The following is a 14,912-nucleotide window of genomic DNA, read 5'->3' as shown; positions in this document are numbered from 1 at the left end:
AGTCACTCACCCCACAGACTCTCCTGAGTACCCAGTGTGTGTGCCATGTCCTGACTCTGGGGAACTCTGAGTCACATGGAGAAGACAGCGCCACTGAACAGACTCTGGAGTGAGGACAGGAGGCACCGGAGTGAGTGCTGAGGCCAGTGGCTGAGCTCTCCTGGAAATGGACAACACAACCCAGGCTGCCTCCGCTGGGAACCATGGAATTTGTCTGCAGTTAAAACACCTGCAGCCACACACCTGCGGGCCCTTGAGCCAAGGGCACAGTAGACCCAGATGTGCCCAGAGGGACCTGAGCTGGGCTTCTGCTGGCCTTCCCTGGAAGGGAGAGGCAGTTTTTTGTTTGTGTTTTGTTTTGTTTTTAAACATTGTACAAGTATACATTTTAATACATGGAGGTGGAATAACACATATGTGTTGTTTTTTTAAATATATATTTTTATTGATTTCAGAGAAGAAGAGGGAGAGAGAGAGATAGAAACATCCAGGATGAGAGAGAACCATGGATCGGCTGCCTCCTGCTAGTCCCCCACTGGGGATTGAGCCCTCAGCCCTTGACCAGAATGGAACATAGGGCCTTTCAGTTCTCAGGCCGACGTTCTATCACGGAGGCAAACTGGCTAAAATGGGAGAGGCAATTTTGTAGAAGGGCCCAGCGGGCATGCCCAGGGCACACTACTTGGGTACAAATCCCAACCCAGAGACTCACTCCCTGTGTGACCTCGGGCCAGTCCCTCCCGAGGCCTGTTCCTCCTCTGTGAGCAGGCGTGACGGTTAGAGCACATGTGTCAAACACAAGGCCCGCGGGCCAAATCCGTCCCGCCAGGCCTTGCAATGTGGCCCGCATGGCGCTGTCATCACTGCACTCCGCTGCGTTTCCATCACAATGACAGTTTATGACTGTTCAGTAAACCATTCGGCCCGCGATTTAGGCTAGATTTTAGATTTTGGCCCCTTCTCTGATTGAGTTTGACACCCCTAGGTTAGAGCCTCCTGGGGCACCTGTGGGGGATGGTGCTGCCAACAGTGGAGATCTTCCCAGGGAGGCCGTGTCCTAGCTCTCAGTCCCCCACAGCTCAGTTTATTTTCTCTTCCTTTTTTCCTTTTCTTGCTAGAATGCGATAGCAAGTGACCAAACTATAAGAAAGAAAGAAAATGTTCAAAGCATAGTTCTATTCATTTTCCTACAAAGCAGAAGAAACAACAGTTATTAGCTGTTTGCTTGTTTTAGTGGCAGAGCATGTGAGACGGGCACTGCTGGCAGGTTCTGGAGGAGGAGAGGCTGGAGCTGACTCCCCTCTGAGGCTGGGGGAGCTGAGGCAGGTCAGCAGCCTCTGAGTCAGAGGGGAGAAGCTGAGCTCTGGGGAGAGTATGGGTCTTAGGCATCAGAAGGGGTTGGGGTCTGGGGACAGAGGTCCACCTTGGGGGCAGGGGTTTAAGGAACAATAACGGGAGCTCTGCAATAAATCTAACTGTGCCCTGGCTGTGGTGGCTCAGTTGGTTGAGTGTTGTTCCTTGCCCTGGGAGGTCGCTGGTTCAATACCCATCCTGGTGCATGCCTGGGTTGTGGGCTCCATCCCCAGTAGAGTGTGTGTTCAAAGTTTCTCTCTCTTCCATTTTTCTCTCTCTCCCCAATCTCTTTCTCCCCCTGAGATATATATTTAAAAAATAAATCTTATGTCACATGATCTCACACATCTAGGGGAAATAATGAACAACATAAACTGATGAACAAAAAACAGACCTGGAGACAGAAAAGCATCAATCAGACTGTCAAACCTCAGAGGGAAGGTAGGGGAAGATGGGGGTAAGGGGGAGAGATCAACCAAAGGATTTGTGCGCATGCCTATAAGCCTAACCAGTGGTCACGGACAATAGAGGGGTGGGGGAATACATGGGGAAGGGTTTGGGATGGGAATGGGGGGTTGAGGACAATTATGTGACACCATAATCAATAAAGAAATTAAAATAAATAAATAAATCTAACTGAAGGCAACCTCATAGGGTGATCTGATCATAAATTTCTAACCAGACAGGTGGTGGTGGGTAGTCACACCCAAGGCCGATAGCAGGTTCCTCTCTCCACTGTTTTTGTAGATCTAGCTGAACTCCCCTTTGAAATGCCTCTTTTTCAGACCCCTCTAGAGAGGACATGATCTGGTTAAGTATCTTGTAATCCAGTTAGAGATCTACTTAAGTCACAGCATTCTCCCACCTCCCAGTAACTTCCCTTACGTTCCCTCCTTAGATCTAAATGCAGAACAGAAACTGGGAAGCATTTTTCTCAGCCTGAGGCGATCTTGCTTCCGGAAGTGTCCTCTGTTTGACACAAATATACTCTTTCAGAAACTCCTATTCACATTGTCTGCTGGGCTGCACGTTTTTTTCATTGACCGGAAGCAGCTGGATGGAGGCTCACACTGGAGCAGGAGAGTGTCTGTCCTGGGGGTGGCAGAGTAGGGGTTCCTTGGGGAGTTCCCAGCAGACAACGGCTCATTCTTCCAGCCCAGGATTATAAGCACCAACTGGATCCCCAGTGCTGCCTTGACAGTAGAGAATGCAAACCGTTGGGGTGGAGACAGAGGCAGAGAAAGGCCATTCCCAGGAAGACTCTCCACGTCCAATCCCCACACTCCGAGGAAGCACATCAGGGACCTGCTGTCCTCAACCCAAGGTGGACGCCACATGAGTGATGGAGGTGCCTCAGGAGGCTCTGCCCCGCGCCATACAGTCCCCGAGCCAGGACAGCATCCCGTTCATGTGTGCAGGAAGGAGCCCTGTGATCCATCTCCAGCAGAGTCAGCTCTTAATGGAAATGGCTACTGAATTCCCCTGTGCTGACAGAACGTAGGGAGGAGGGAAGAGGACGTAAGAGCAAAGAACTGTGGACTGGCCAGCTTCGCAGTGGAAACCCCCAAGGTGCTGCCTCAGCTACACAGGGGGAGGGGAGGGAGGGGAAGAAGGGGAGGCAACCAGAAAAGGCCTCAGCCCAATTTTTCTTCTGGCCCAATGGGAGAGAGAAGACCCAGGCGACGTAAGAGGCACACCCCTAGGAGTATAAACAGGCTGTGGTCCTACTCCAGGTGTGTTTGTGCAACCGGAAAGAGCCACTCCCCAGAACGCATTAAAAATCTCGCTTTTGCAGAAACCGGTTTGGCTCAGTGAATACAGCATTGGCCTGCGGACTGAAAGGTTCCAGGTTTGATTCAGGTCAAGGGCATGTACCTTGGCTGTGGGCACATCTTCAGTGGGGGGCGTGCAGGAGGCAGCTGATCCATGTTTCTCTCTCATCTATGTTTCTAATTCTCTATCCCTCTCCCTTCCTCTCTGTAAAAAATCAATAATATATATAATATATATTTTAAAGTCTCAATTTTGTCATACTTCTTTCTGCCTCATGGTCTGTTATCTGAGTTCAGACAGGTGAGCATTTCTCACAATTTGTCACTGGGAATTGGGAGGTGGAGGGGGGTGCCCGGGCGCCTTCCCTTCCCCTGAGCCCTGGGGGTCAGTGCTCCCCTGCTCAGGCAGCGCCGGGCACCCTGGGCCTCCCCTGCTGCCCAGCTCATCACTCCGTTTGACTGTTCCGTGGGCTTTTCCAGATGCACCCCGAGCCAGATTCCTTCCTCCCTTTGGACCAGACTCCCAGGAGGCATGCGCCACGCGGTGGGACCTTGGAGGAGCCACGTGACCTCTCTGGGCCCCAGTTTCCCCTCCCGTGAACTGAGGGAGCGGAACTCCAGGGTCCTTCTCCTAACGTTCTCTCTTCTGCACACACGTGACACTCTGCGGGTAAAGAGCTTTAATTGTGGGTTGGACAAGGAAGGGACCTGCGGGGGGGTGTGGAGGACGTGGGGGACCCCACAGCACAGGCCATGACTCCGAGGGCCCCTCAATGGGCTGCATTTAAAACTCGGGGTGAATCTGCAGCCGCCTGCCCTCCGGCAGGTCCACTCGCACAGGAGGTCTCCAGTGGGTTCGGTGTGCGCTGTGGGTGGGGGGACGGTTCTCAGAAGCGGGGGACGGGCTGCAGGCGCTTCGGAGGGACCGGGATGGCATGCTCCCGCCGGGACAGGGCGCACAGCAGCGGCCTGGGGTAGGACAGAGTGTACGTGCTCTTCCGCAGGCCGGCCTCGGGGGCGAGCCATCTCTGCCTCAGCCACTCGTAGAGTCCGTAGTTTGTAGGGGGAGCTGCAAGAGAAGCGGAGTTTGGGTGGGCAGGGCTCAGAGCATGGGGCCTGCCCCAAGGCTGGCGGGGACACACACACACACACACACACACACACACACACACATAGAGGCTTCCCAGGCTGTGGGATCAGGGATTCAGTTGGCAGTGCCCAGACTGGGGCGGGGGCAGGGGAAAGAGGCTTGTAGGGGAATGTAGGCTCCACCAGTACCCCCTTCCCGGGAGTCGCAGGTGGGGGCCCGCTCCCTGAGACTCAGGAGGGACCCGAACTGCTGGAGGCTTCAGAAAACTCTGCCCTGGGCCTGGCTCAGGGCGGCCCTGCCTGCTCTTCTGTAACTATCCCACCCCTGGGGGACGGGAGCTGCTGGGCTTGTGAGATGAAGAAACCCCTCCCAAAGAGACAGATCATACCCAGCCGGTCTGGCTCAGTGGATAGAGTCTTCAGGTTCAGTTCTGATCAAGGGCACTCCTCTCCGGCCTGGGCCCTGGTCGGGGCATGGGCAGGAGGCAACCAATCCATGTGGTTCTCTCACATCGATATTTCTCTGTCTTTCCCTCTCTCTTCCACTCTCTCGCTCTTAAAAAAAAAAAAATCAATGGAAAAATATCCTCAGGGTCCCTTTGCATAGGAGGGTTGCACTGCAAAGGGGTGGATGCCAAGGGCCGGGGTAGATCAGAGCTGGGCAGTCTCCTATGCAAATTCCTCCAGAGTCTTGGGAATGTAAGGAGGACGAAACCCATACCTACTGTGGCCCATGGGTCCCTGTGGTCGTCCTCTCCTCCTGTCTTGCATCTTTGTCACCAGCTACCCTCACCCTGGAATACTCTTCCCCTTAATCCCCACAGGCTCCCTCCTCAATTCAATCATCTCCTGGGACAGCCTCTCTCTCCCTCATCACCCACCCAGAGGAGGTCCACGGAGACCTGCCTCACTCTCTATCTTGACCCATCTTCTTTTCTTCAGAGCACCTATCCTGTCCAAAGTTATCTCCTTTACTAGCTCATTCACTCTCCTTTTCCCTCGAGGTGTCTTAGCTCTCTGCTGGCTGGAATGTCAAGTCCCTGAGGGCAGGAGTCCCTCCCTGTTTGTCATGGCTGTGTCTCCAGATGCTGCCACACGCTGGCACCCGGACATGGTACTGTTTATGAAGTGTGCCCGGCCGGTGTGGCTCAGTGGTTGAGCATTGACCTATGAACCAGGAGGTCACGGTTCAATTCCCGATCAGGGCACAGGCCTGGGTTGTGGCTCGATCCCCAGTAGGGTGCAAGCAAGAGTTAGCTGATCGATGATTCTCTCTCATCAATGTTTCTCTCTCTCTCCCTTCCTCTCTGAAATCAATAAAAATATATTAGAAAGAAAGGAAGAAGAAGAAGAAGGGGAAGAGGCAGGTGGCAGCCCCGGGGGCAAATAGGACTTCTCCCCCCCACCTTCCTTTCCCCCCCACCCCCGCCCATCATCTCATTCTAATGCTGTCCTGGAGTCTGGGTCCCCCGTGCGGGTCTTTCTGCGTGAGCCCGGCACACCTGAGTCCTGGGCAGGTGGGGACCCCATCACAGGGGGGGGATCCGAATTATACAAATACCCAGGAGGGGGCAGTCGTTTTTCTCCGGGAGCCACAGCAACTTGTGTCTGTTCCAGGTGCGGTGCACGGGCAGGCCCGGGTTATAATTGTGCCGGTTGTAATGGTCGTCGTACGTGCTGATCAGGTGGTAGTGCGAGGGCTCCTGGTGGTGGGTGATCAGGTGTTTGTACGGGAGTCCCTGGAAGGACAGACACGGCGGGCCTGTGACCGAGGGAGCGAGGCCTCACCTGCCCGTGGCCGTGGACGGAGGCAGAGTCGCCCGCCGTGGCGGCCCGTGGAGCTGATGGCCAGGGGCGCCGGCAAGTGTGGCTGCGTGGGCTCTCGGGGCCGCCGAACAGGAAACACACTGGTCTGCCCTGACCCCATAAGCTCACCTTCAAACACCCGTCTCAGCTCTAGCCGTGAGCTCTCCGTAGGCGTGGTCCCCAGCCTGGGCCAAGCATGTGGGCTCCGGGGACACATTGGTGTGAAAGTCAGGACGCCTATGACTAGGAAGAGCCACCGCCATCTGGCCGCCTGCCCCTGGGAGCTGCAGTCAGACCCTGTGGTTTGTCTCGAGTCTCATCATCCACCGAGTGAGTGCCCGTTTCCAAAGAAGGGGCCGGGGCCTGGCACATGCACCCTGTGTTTCCATCCGTTACTATGGGAAGAGGCAGAGACGCCCCATGCACGGCTTCCTGCAGGGATTTACAGCCGGACACCTGGGGCGGGTCGCTTTGGTGGGGAGTAATTCACAGGGGGAAGAAAGCCAGTTCTCCTTGCCCTGGGACGTTTGCCTGAAACGGCGCTTTTCCTAAGAAAATCCTCTTGGGGTCCTGGGGGGCTGGGCTGATTTACGGGGAGGATAATGCTGATTTTCACGCCCGTCCTCTTGTCTGGGGCAGACAGGGAGGCCTGTGTCTGCTCTGGTCTGGAAATGCTGGCTGTACCCAATATTTCAAGTTGTGGTTCCATAAATAAGTCAGATCACAATGCCAGAGGGAGGCAGGGGGATGGGCACGGACGGGGAGCCGGGGTTCCCAAGGTCTCCATCGCCAGGCGCCCAGAGCGTTTCCAACACCAGGGAAGGCGAGCCGAAGAGGTTCCCATCGGCCCAGAGGAGGAAAGGAGAGAGAGCACCCTCCCCCTCCGCCCCAGGGTTTTCATGCTGTTCCTCTGGGTTTGGGGCTCGGCCCTGCTGTCTTGATTACATTCCCAGGACTTTTGTCCTCAGACAGGTAGGGCAGGTAAGGTGACAGACATCGAGACAGCTGCCTTTGAGAGAAGAGCTTACAGGCCCCCAAAGGAGAGGCACGCCATGCCACACAGGGCCACCCCGCAAAGCAGCAAGGTCGGTCAGCGGCAGGAGAAGAGAGAGATGGCCCAGAGAATGGGCCAGGCAGGGCAGGCAAGTTTCAGAAGTTCAGGATTGCATAGGCCAGTGGTCAGCAAACTTTCTTCTGAGAGCCAACTTTTTTAAACTTCTTCTAACGCCACTTCTTCAAAATAGACCCGTCCAGGCCGTGGTATTTTGTGGAAGAGTCACACTCAAGGGGCCAAAGAGCCGCACTTGGCTCGTGAGCAGCAGTTTGCTAACCACTGACATAGGTTGTTTGTTTGTTTGTTTGTTTGTTTGTTTAAGATTGCATAGTTTGAATAATTTCAGATGGCTCTGGGCTCCGGGAGTGCCTCTGGTTGGGGGCATCTGTCCTTGGATGGGGAGATACCGTGTTGGAGAGCGAGTTCGGATAAAGGGGGGTGGGTGGGGGTGGGCTCTGGAGTGTTGGGTTGCATCTGAAAGGCACGATGCTAGCCAGCTGTTCACTATCTCCAGAAATTAGCCTGCCCTGGGAGGGCAGCTCTCTGGATTAGCAAGGCCCTGTGGTAGCAAAGCATCATCAGATGGAAACAATGGAAACGGATTCATACGCCTTCCTGGGAGAGAAGCTCCAGAAGGGCGCCCTCCCTGGGGACCTCATAACCTCAACTTGAAGCACCAGAAGCATTTCCTGAGAAGGGGGAAGAAGAGCTGGGATGGGAGATGGGAAGGGACTGGTCCTGGGGGAGGAGGTGGTGCCGAACGAAGCACAAGGAAGAACTGATGGCGTGGAAGCCGCCACAGGAACAGGCCGGTCAGAGTCCGTGGGAACAAGCTCTGTGTAGCGTTGTGTGTCATCTCAGCCCCAGCTGTTCTTCTGTGTGAAAAGTCAATGGCCATTCAGCACCCTCTCACTCGCTGGGTGTCTGTGGTATGTCGTGTTCGAGGCCTGTGGAGTGGGGAGCAGGGAACTGTACCCTCAGGTCACCCCCTTCCCATCACCCCTCACCTGCCTGAATGCCGGGCAGGGCAGGAGGCACAGGACGAGGAGTGGTCACTTGAGCTCTATGTAGCATGTGTGTTGGAGAAGGGGGACTGGTCTGTACGTCTGTGTGGTTAGCCCTTTCTCGGGGTTTGCAATGGGTCCAGAGGTCTTTAAGAAAGGGCACGGCGTGGGCACGGAGGACGAGACTAAGTGCCTTGTGTACACTGGTGGTTGGGGACTGGAGCCCCAGCGGGTGGGTTCTGAGATGCAGTTGCGTGTCCCCCGGGCACGCTAACAGTAACGGGGGCAGCCGGGAGCAGTGGCGTGGTCTGAGGGTGTCAGCACGGCCCGGGTGCCAGCACAGAGCTGAGACTCCGGTGCCCTTCATCCTGACACGGGTCCCCAAGGCAGAAGACAACTCCAGCCAGTGATGAAGGTCACTCTCAGAACACTCCAGCTTCTCTCTCAGGGCAGCCACCTACGTGGTCCCTTGCCAACCACCTACACAGCATCAGATAAGACGCTCGCTACCCTAGCACCTTTTATGGGAAAATGAGGGTGCTGAGCTCAGCAATCTCTTCCAGCTTCAAAATGCACCCCAGCCCTTCCCGGTTTGGCTCAGTGGATAGAGCATCAGCCTGCAGACTGAAAGGTCCCAGGTTCGATTCCGGTGAAGGGCATGTACGTTGGTTGCGGGCACACCCCCAGTAGGGGGCGTGCAGGAGGCAGCTGATCGATGTTTCTCATCCATGTTTCTCTCTATCCCTCTCCCTTCCTCTCTGTAAAAATCTCAATAAAATATATATATATTTTAAAAATGCACCCCATCTGACAGATGTCCACCCCTAGTCTGTGCCTCTTGCCCGCCCCACATTCAGGCAGGTGTAGGGTGGGGGAGGGGTGATGGGAAAGGGGTGACTTGAGGGTACAGTTCCCTGCTCCCCGCTCCGCAGGCTTGGAACACGACATACCACAGACACCCAGTGAGTGAGAGGGTGCTGAATGGTCATTGACTTTTTACACAAAGAACAGGAAGCTGGAGCCGAGATGACACACAACGCTGTCCTCCTCACTGTAGTCACCTGAACTCAGTATTAGCCATGTTTGTCTGTTTCTTTGCTCCATCCTTCGCCGGTGTCCTGCTGGAGACATGGGGAGGAATGGGGAAATGGTCCAGAGAAGTGCTGGGACCCAGCGTGGGGATGGATTGGATGGATCTCCGCTCCTCAGGACATAAAGGTTAGTGCCGCCGGCAGCCGAGGGGCTGGGGAGGGTCCTGATGAGCCTAGTCCTTTGTCCCCAGGAGGGAACTGGGCTGGCGGGGTCTTCTGAGCCTTGGGGAGGGGCCCAGCCTGAACATGGACTCCCCACTCCCTCTTACCTCGATTCTCCTCTTCCCATACCACCTGGAGATCTGGTCGGGTGTGTGGCCGGGGAAAGGAATGTACTCTTGACTGTAGGAGCTCTGGGGTGTCTTCTCAGTGGTTCTGATGAACTGGAAAAGATTACATATTCAAGACAACTTCTGCTGCGACCCCTCACCTCCTGGGCCAGAGAAGTGGTACAGTAGGACTCCAGGGCGTCCTTCATAACCCTGGCTTTTGTCCCTGTCCTACCAGGATTGGGAAAGGGGTGTGCACTCCACCACTCAGGTGTCACCTGACACTTCTCATGGTCCACATCTGTTCGCTCTCTCACCTCCTCCCTCCCTGGTCTTCTCTCTGCTTGCCTCCTCCCTTTCCTTTTCTTCTTTGTTCTCAGTCTTTCCAACTCATTCTTTTCTCCCGTGCTATTTTATCTTCTTTAACAAATAATTTTTATTGGTTTCAGAGAGGAAGGAAGAAGGAGAGAGGCACAGAAGCATCATTGATGAGGGGGACTTATCGATGGGCTGCCTCCTGCACGTCCCACACTGGGGACCGAGCCCACAACTGGGCATGTGCCCTGACCTGGAATCGAACCAAGACCTCCTGGTTCATGGGTTGACACTCAACTATGGAGCCACGCTGGCCGGGCTATTATGTTTTCTGGTTTATATTTTTAAAATTCATTATGGTAAAATATACATAATGAAATTTACTATCTTAATTATTTTTAAGTGTACACTTCAGTGGCATCAAGTACATTCACATTATTGTGCAATTACCCATCACCACCATCCATTTCCAGAACTTCTTCATCACTTCAAACTGAAACTCTGTCTCCATTCAACAAGTCCCTCTGCACCCCCCCCTCACCCCGTGGTACCCACTATCTTCTACTTTCCATCTCTATGGACTTGACTACTCAAGGTACCACATGTAAGTGCAATCATACAGTATTTGGGCTCTGTGACTGGCTTCTTTCACTTAGCATAGTGGCTCATAGTCCCGATTGCCAAAAATGAAGATACTCAACTTTAAATAGGTCAATTCAGGCAAACTACCATCTTTTGTAATGGCCTTTCAAGTACATGGAAATACCATGAACCCATTTGTTCTGTTTTGAAAGTAAAAATTGAAATGTGGTTCTAGCCAGTTAGGCTCAGTGGATAGTGTGTCAGCTTGAGGACCAAAGGGTTTGATTCCAATCACAGGCACATGCCCAGGTTTCGGCCTCCATCCCCAGTTGGGGGCATGCAGCAGACAGCCAATCAATGATTCTTTCTCATCGTTGTCCTCTCTCTCTCTCTCTATCTCTCTCTCTCTCTCTCTCTTTCTCTCTCTCTCCCTCTCTGAAATCAATAAAAATATATTTAGTGCCAACGGTTTCTTTTAGGACTTAAAAACAAAACAAACAAACAAAAAAACACCCTGAAATGCACAGGAAGGGCAAGGTTGTGGAACAGGTGCCAGAAAACAGAAGCTCCTCCCAGACATCATGGCAGGGATGTCCAGCCTGCCTCGGCAGCTACAGTTCTGATAAGGGCCAGGCCAGGAAGAGCAGAGATTCTTCAAATCAAGGTGTAAAGGAATTAGGAACAGGAAACATCAGATGCCTAGAAACACCCCACTGCAAAGACTTCTGTGAAGCACAACTATATTGACACATCATCTGCCATGGCATTTTCAAAATACCAGGGGGAGGGGGGGACCTTGATGATGGCTTGAAGATAACTCTCCAGTGTAGCACACACAGACACCCTCAGGCCATATTCTTAAGAGGCAACCATAAATAGCCCTTAATTTGAATACAGTAATGACTGCACTCCTACCTCTCCCTGCCAGACCTCCCCTCTGAGCCCTCTGTCCACCCTCTCTCTTTCCTTACCTTCCTCCTCTCTTCCACCCAGTTTCCGGTGAGCACTCTGGTTGAATACTTGCTCTCGACCTTCCAGCTTGGAGTATACACTGACTGTGGACTTACTGCATTTGAAAACTGCATGGTAAGGATTCACCCCAGGTCTCCTTGACTTGACACCGTTTTAAGGGTTCAGGAGTGGGGATATAATGAAGTTGCTGAGTTTGGGGTGCCTTTATGTTTTTTCTTCTTCTCTGACACCCTTCTGAGTGAGTTGTAGGTGACAGGATAAAAGGGCTTGAGAGTCCACTTTCAGCTTCCAGGGAGAGGTCACTTGATCTTGGATTCCGTATTGTTGACTGTCACCATGGTGATAGACTGAGTATAAATAGTCTCCTGTTCTGGCTGGTGTGGCTCAGGGCCTGAGCATCAATCAACCCATGAACCACAAGGTCACTTGAATTCCAGGTGAGGCATATGCCAGGGTGTTTGGCTTGATCCTCAGTAGGGGGTGTGCAACAGGCAACTGATTCATGATTCTCTCTCATCATTGATGTTTCTATATCTCTCTCCCTTCCTCTCTGAAATCAATAAAGATCTATTTTTTTTTTTAAAGAAAAGGTCAAATAAGATCTTAGTATGAATGGTGGACACACAATACAGATGATGTAGCATAGAACTGTACACTTGAGCCGAAACCGGTTTGGCTCAATGGATAGAGCGTCGGCTTGGGGACTGAAGGGACCCAGGGTTCGATTCTGGTCAAGGGCATGTACCTTGGTTGCGGGCATATCCCCAGTAGGGGGTGTGCAAGAGGCAGCTGATCGATGACTCTCTCTCATCAATGTTTCTAACTCTCTATCTCTCTCCCTTCCTCTCTGTACAAAATCAATAAAATATATATTTTTAAAAGCATATTAAAAAAAAAAAGAACTGTACACTTGAGATATATATAATCTTTCTAACAAACTAGAGGCTCGGTGCATGAATTCATGCGCGGGTGGGGTCCCTTGGCCTGGCTGGCAATTGGGGCTGATCAGGGCTGGCCAGGCCAGGGGTGGGGGTTGGGGGAGGGGGCATAGGAGGATTGTGGGAGGTTGCCTGTGGGAGCAAACTGACCACCAGGAGGCAGCTCCTGCACTGAGCATCTTCCCCTTGGTGGTCAATGCACATTGACCAGTCAACTAGTCATTTGGTCGACCAGTTGTAACAGTCACTTAGGCTTTTATATATATAGATGTCATCCTAATAAATTTAATTTTTTTAAAAATGGAAAAATATCAATGGTTATTCCATTATATCATCATTGGAAATATAATACTATGTAAATATTAATATCTACACTAATAAAAGAGAAAGATGAAAATTGACCATCACTTTGTGACATCCACCAGCCAATGAGAAGTGAGTATGCAAAGATGGCAGGCACTGAGCGGCCTGGGGCGGGTGACCGATTACACTTGTGCCAGCACCAAGTGCATAGGCCCAGAGCACCCAGGGTCTCAGAATGCCACCAGCCATTTTGGGGCTACATGCACAGGCTCTGAGCAGCCAGGGGCGAAGCAGCTATGCGCTGGTGCCAAGCAGCCTGCATCCCAGGGACAGGTGTTCTCTGGAGCCAGGCCACTCTGAGCCTGTAGACCCATGTGTAGGAATGCCCCTGGCCACTCTGCCTACACACACAGGTGCCAAGTGGCCATTGGCAGGGTGGAAACATCCCCAGGTCCCAGGAGCTCTGAGGCAGCACATGCCAACCAGCCAGGGGCAGGGTGGGAATGTCCCCTGCAGAGAGTCAGCAGACAGCAGACAGCCCTTCTTGCCCCTGGCCGTGGCAGCGAGGGACAAGCAGTCCCCTGTAGAGCCCCACAGAGAGCAGACACCAGGGCCTGTTGAGGTATCAAGCAAACAAGTCCACAGAGAGCAGAGAACCATGGGGAGCAGGCCTAAGCCATCAATAGGACATCCCCTGAGGACTCCCAGATTGAAGAGGGTGCAGGTCGAGCTGAGGGACCATCCCCACTTCCCCTGTGTATGAATTTCATGCACCGAGCCCCTAGTTTATTTACAATTTCTTAAATTAAATTGGTACTTCTCTTGAATAATAAAAAAAATGAACAAACAAATAAAGAAGATCTTAGTAGTATTAAGAACATGGTTTTGACCTTGCAGTTTCCCTGAAGGAGGTTTGGGGATAGCCAGGAAATTTTCCACCACTGTATTTCAAATATGGCTTCTGCCTCATTCCTCCTTTCTTTCTGGGACAGCAGTTACATCTTTGTGTGGCTTCTCACTGAATCCTCATGACTCCTGTCCACCTCTTCTGCATTTTCTATTCTTTTGTCTCTTTGTTTGATTCTGAATTAGCCCTTCCAGTCCCCTATCCCCTCTCAAGTGTGTCTCATGTGACTAAACCCATTGTTAATGTTTCATTTGATTTGTTGCATTTTTCAATTCTAAAATGTCTGATTGATTTGTACAGTATATATGATATATACACACACCTATATAATGTTACTTTTCATAGTTCCAAATTTCTATTTCTTTTAAACTTCTGAATTTTCAGATTACCTATCACATTTTGCCTTCTAGATTTTCAAATGTATGAAATTATAAATCTGCAGATTAATAGATTCTATTTACAAATATATTCTATAGATTTTACCTCCTTGGACATAGTGAACAGAGCTATTTTATAGTCTGTGGTTCCTTTTTTCTTTCTTTCTTTCTTTCTTTCTTTCTTTCTTTTTTTTAACTGTTGTTTCTGTGAGTTTTGACTGCTAATACTTCTCTTCTCACATGCCCGGTAGCTGAAAAATAATGGGAGGTCTAGGAGGATATTACTTTCCTCCAGAGATGACTGCCATTTATGTTTTCAGTCACCCGTGGACATTAGAAACAAGACCACTTTAAGGTAGTCTAGAGGCAGGCATGTTAGTCATGGCATGTTCACAGCTCCGTGTGCTCATGCTGAGTTCAAGGACCTACAGGGTGCCCTGAAGACTCACAGTGGGATTTCACCCTCCAGAGGAGGGAGGCTCTCCAGAGCAGGGAAGGCCCTACAATGAGACCTGAGAGGTGAATGAATTATTGACTTCTTCTCTCTGGTCTACGGTGGCCTGGAAACACTTCTTGGCCAATCAGCTTGGGGTTGTTGCACAAGGAACCCAATGATGGTGGGCGGTGGACTTGGAACTCAGACACACTTTGCTTCAACTTCCAGTTGCTCCTCTTACCCAGGCCCTCAGCCAAGTCAACTGTGGTTTCCTAATCTATACATTGGAAGTAAATACCTTGCATATACTTTGTCAGATGATGAGAATCCAGTGACCCATCAAGCATTTGCAAAAAGCCTGTCACATATGGGGTCAATAAATGTCCCATCCTCTCTTCCCCACATGCCTGAACAATGTTTATTTTAGTAACAGAATCCATTCCTTCCTCTATATTACAGGGGTGTATTTGGGACATTGGGGCAGCAATATTTCAAAAGGCAGTAATTCTAGATTCCTTTTGACAGGACACAAAAGCAACTTGTTATCCTCACCAGATGCTCAAGGCTCAAGATTTAATAAAACACCCCCAAGCACTTGACATGATTATCTCCATTTCAAGGAAAGAAAACTGAGGTTTGGAGAT

General features: G+C 51.6%; 1 protein-coding gene across 2 annotated transcripts; it reads right to left on the bottom strand.

Annotated features, from left to right (window-relative positions):
* Positions 1–3,803: 3,803 nt before the first annotated feature.
* Positions 3,804–11,848, bottom strand: CFAP107 (cilia and flagella associated protein 107). Of its 2 annotated transcripts, XM_036443179.2 has the most exons (4): positions 11,307–11,848; positions 9,439–9,552; positions 5,776–5,953; positions 3,804–4,194 (listed from the first exon to the last, which is right to left on the bottom strand). In XM_036443179.2, exons 1-4 carry the CDS (start codon positions 11,418–11,420, stop codon positions 4,013–4,015), a joined length of 588 nt encoding a protein of 195 aa, XP_036299072.1. In that variant the 5' UTR covers positions 11,421–11,848; the 3' UTR covers positions 3,804–4,012. The 2 variants fall into 2 exon arrangements, with proteins under 2 accessions (XP_036299072.1, XP_045439394.1); XM_045583438.1 differs by lacking the exon at positions 9,439–9,552.
* Positions 11,849–14,912: the final 3,064 nt, after the last annotated feature.

Source organism: Pipistrellus kuhlii, unplaced genomic scaffold, assembly GCF_014108245.1.
Source record: "Pipistrellus kuhlii isolate mPipKuh1 unplaced genomic scaffold, mPipKuh1.p scaffold_m20_p_185, whole genome shotgun sequence".
Taxonomy (NCBI): domain Eukaryota; kingdom Metazoa; phylum Chordata; class Mammalia; order Chiroptera; family Vespertilionidae; genus Pipistrellus; species Pipistrellus kuhlii.
The sequence above is the reverse complement of the archived record's forward strand: the minus strand, read 5'-3'. Positions and strand labels throughout refer to the sequence as shown.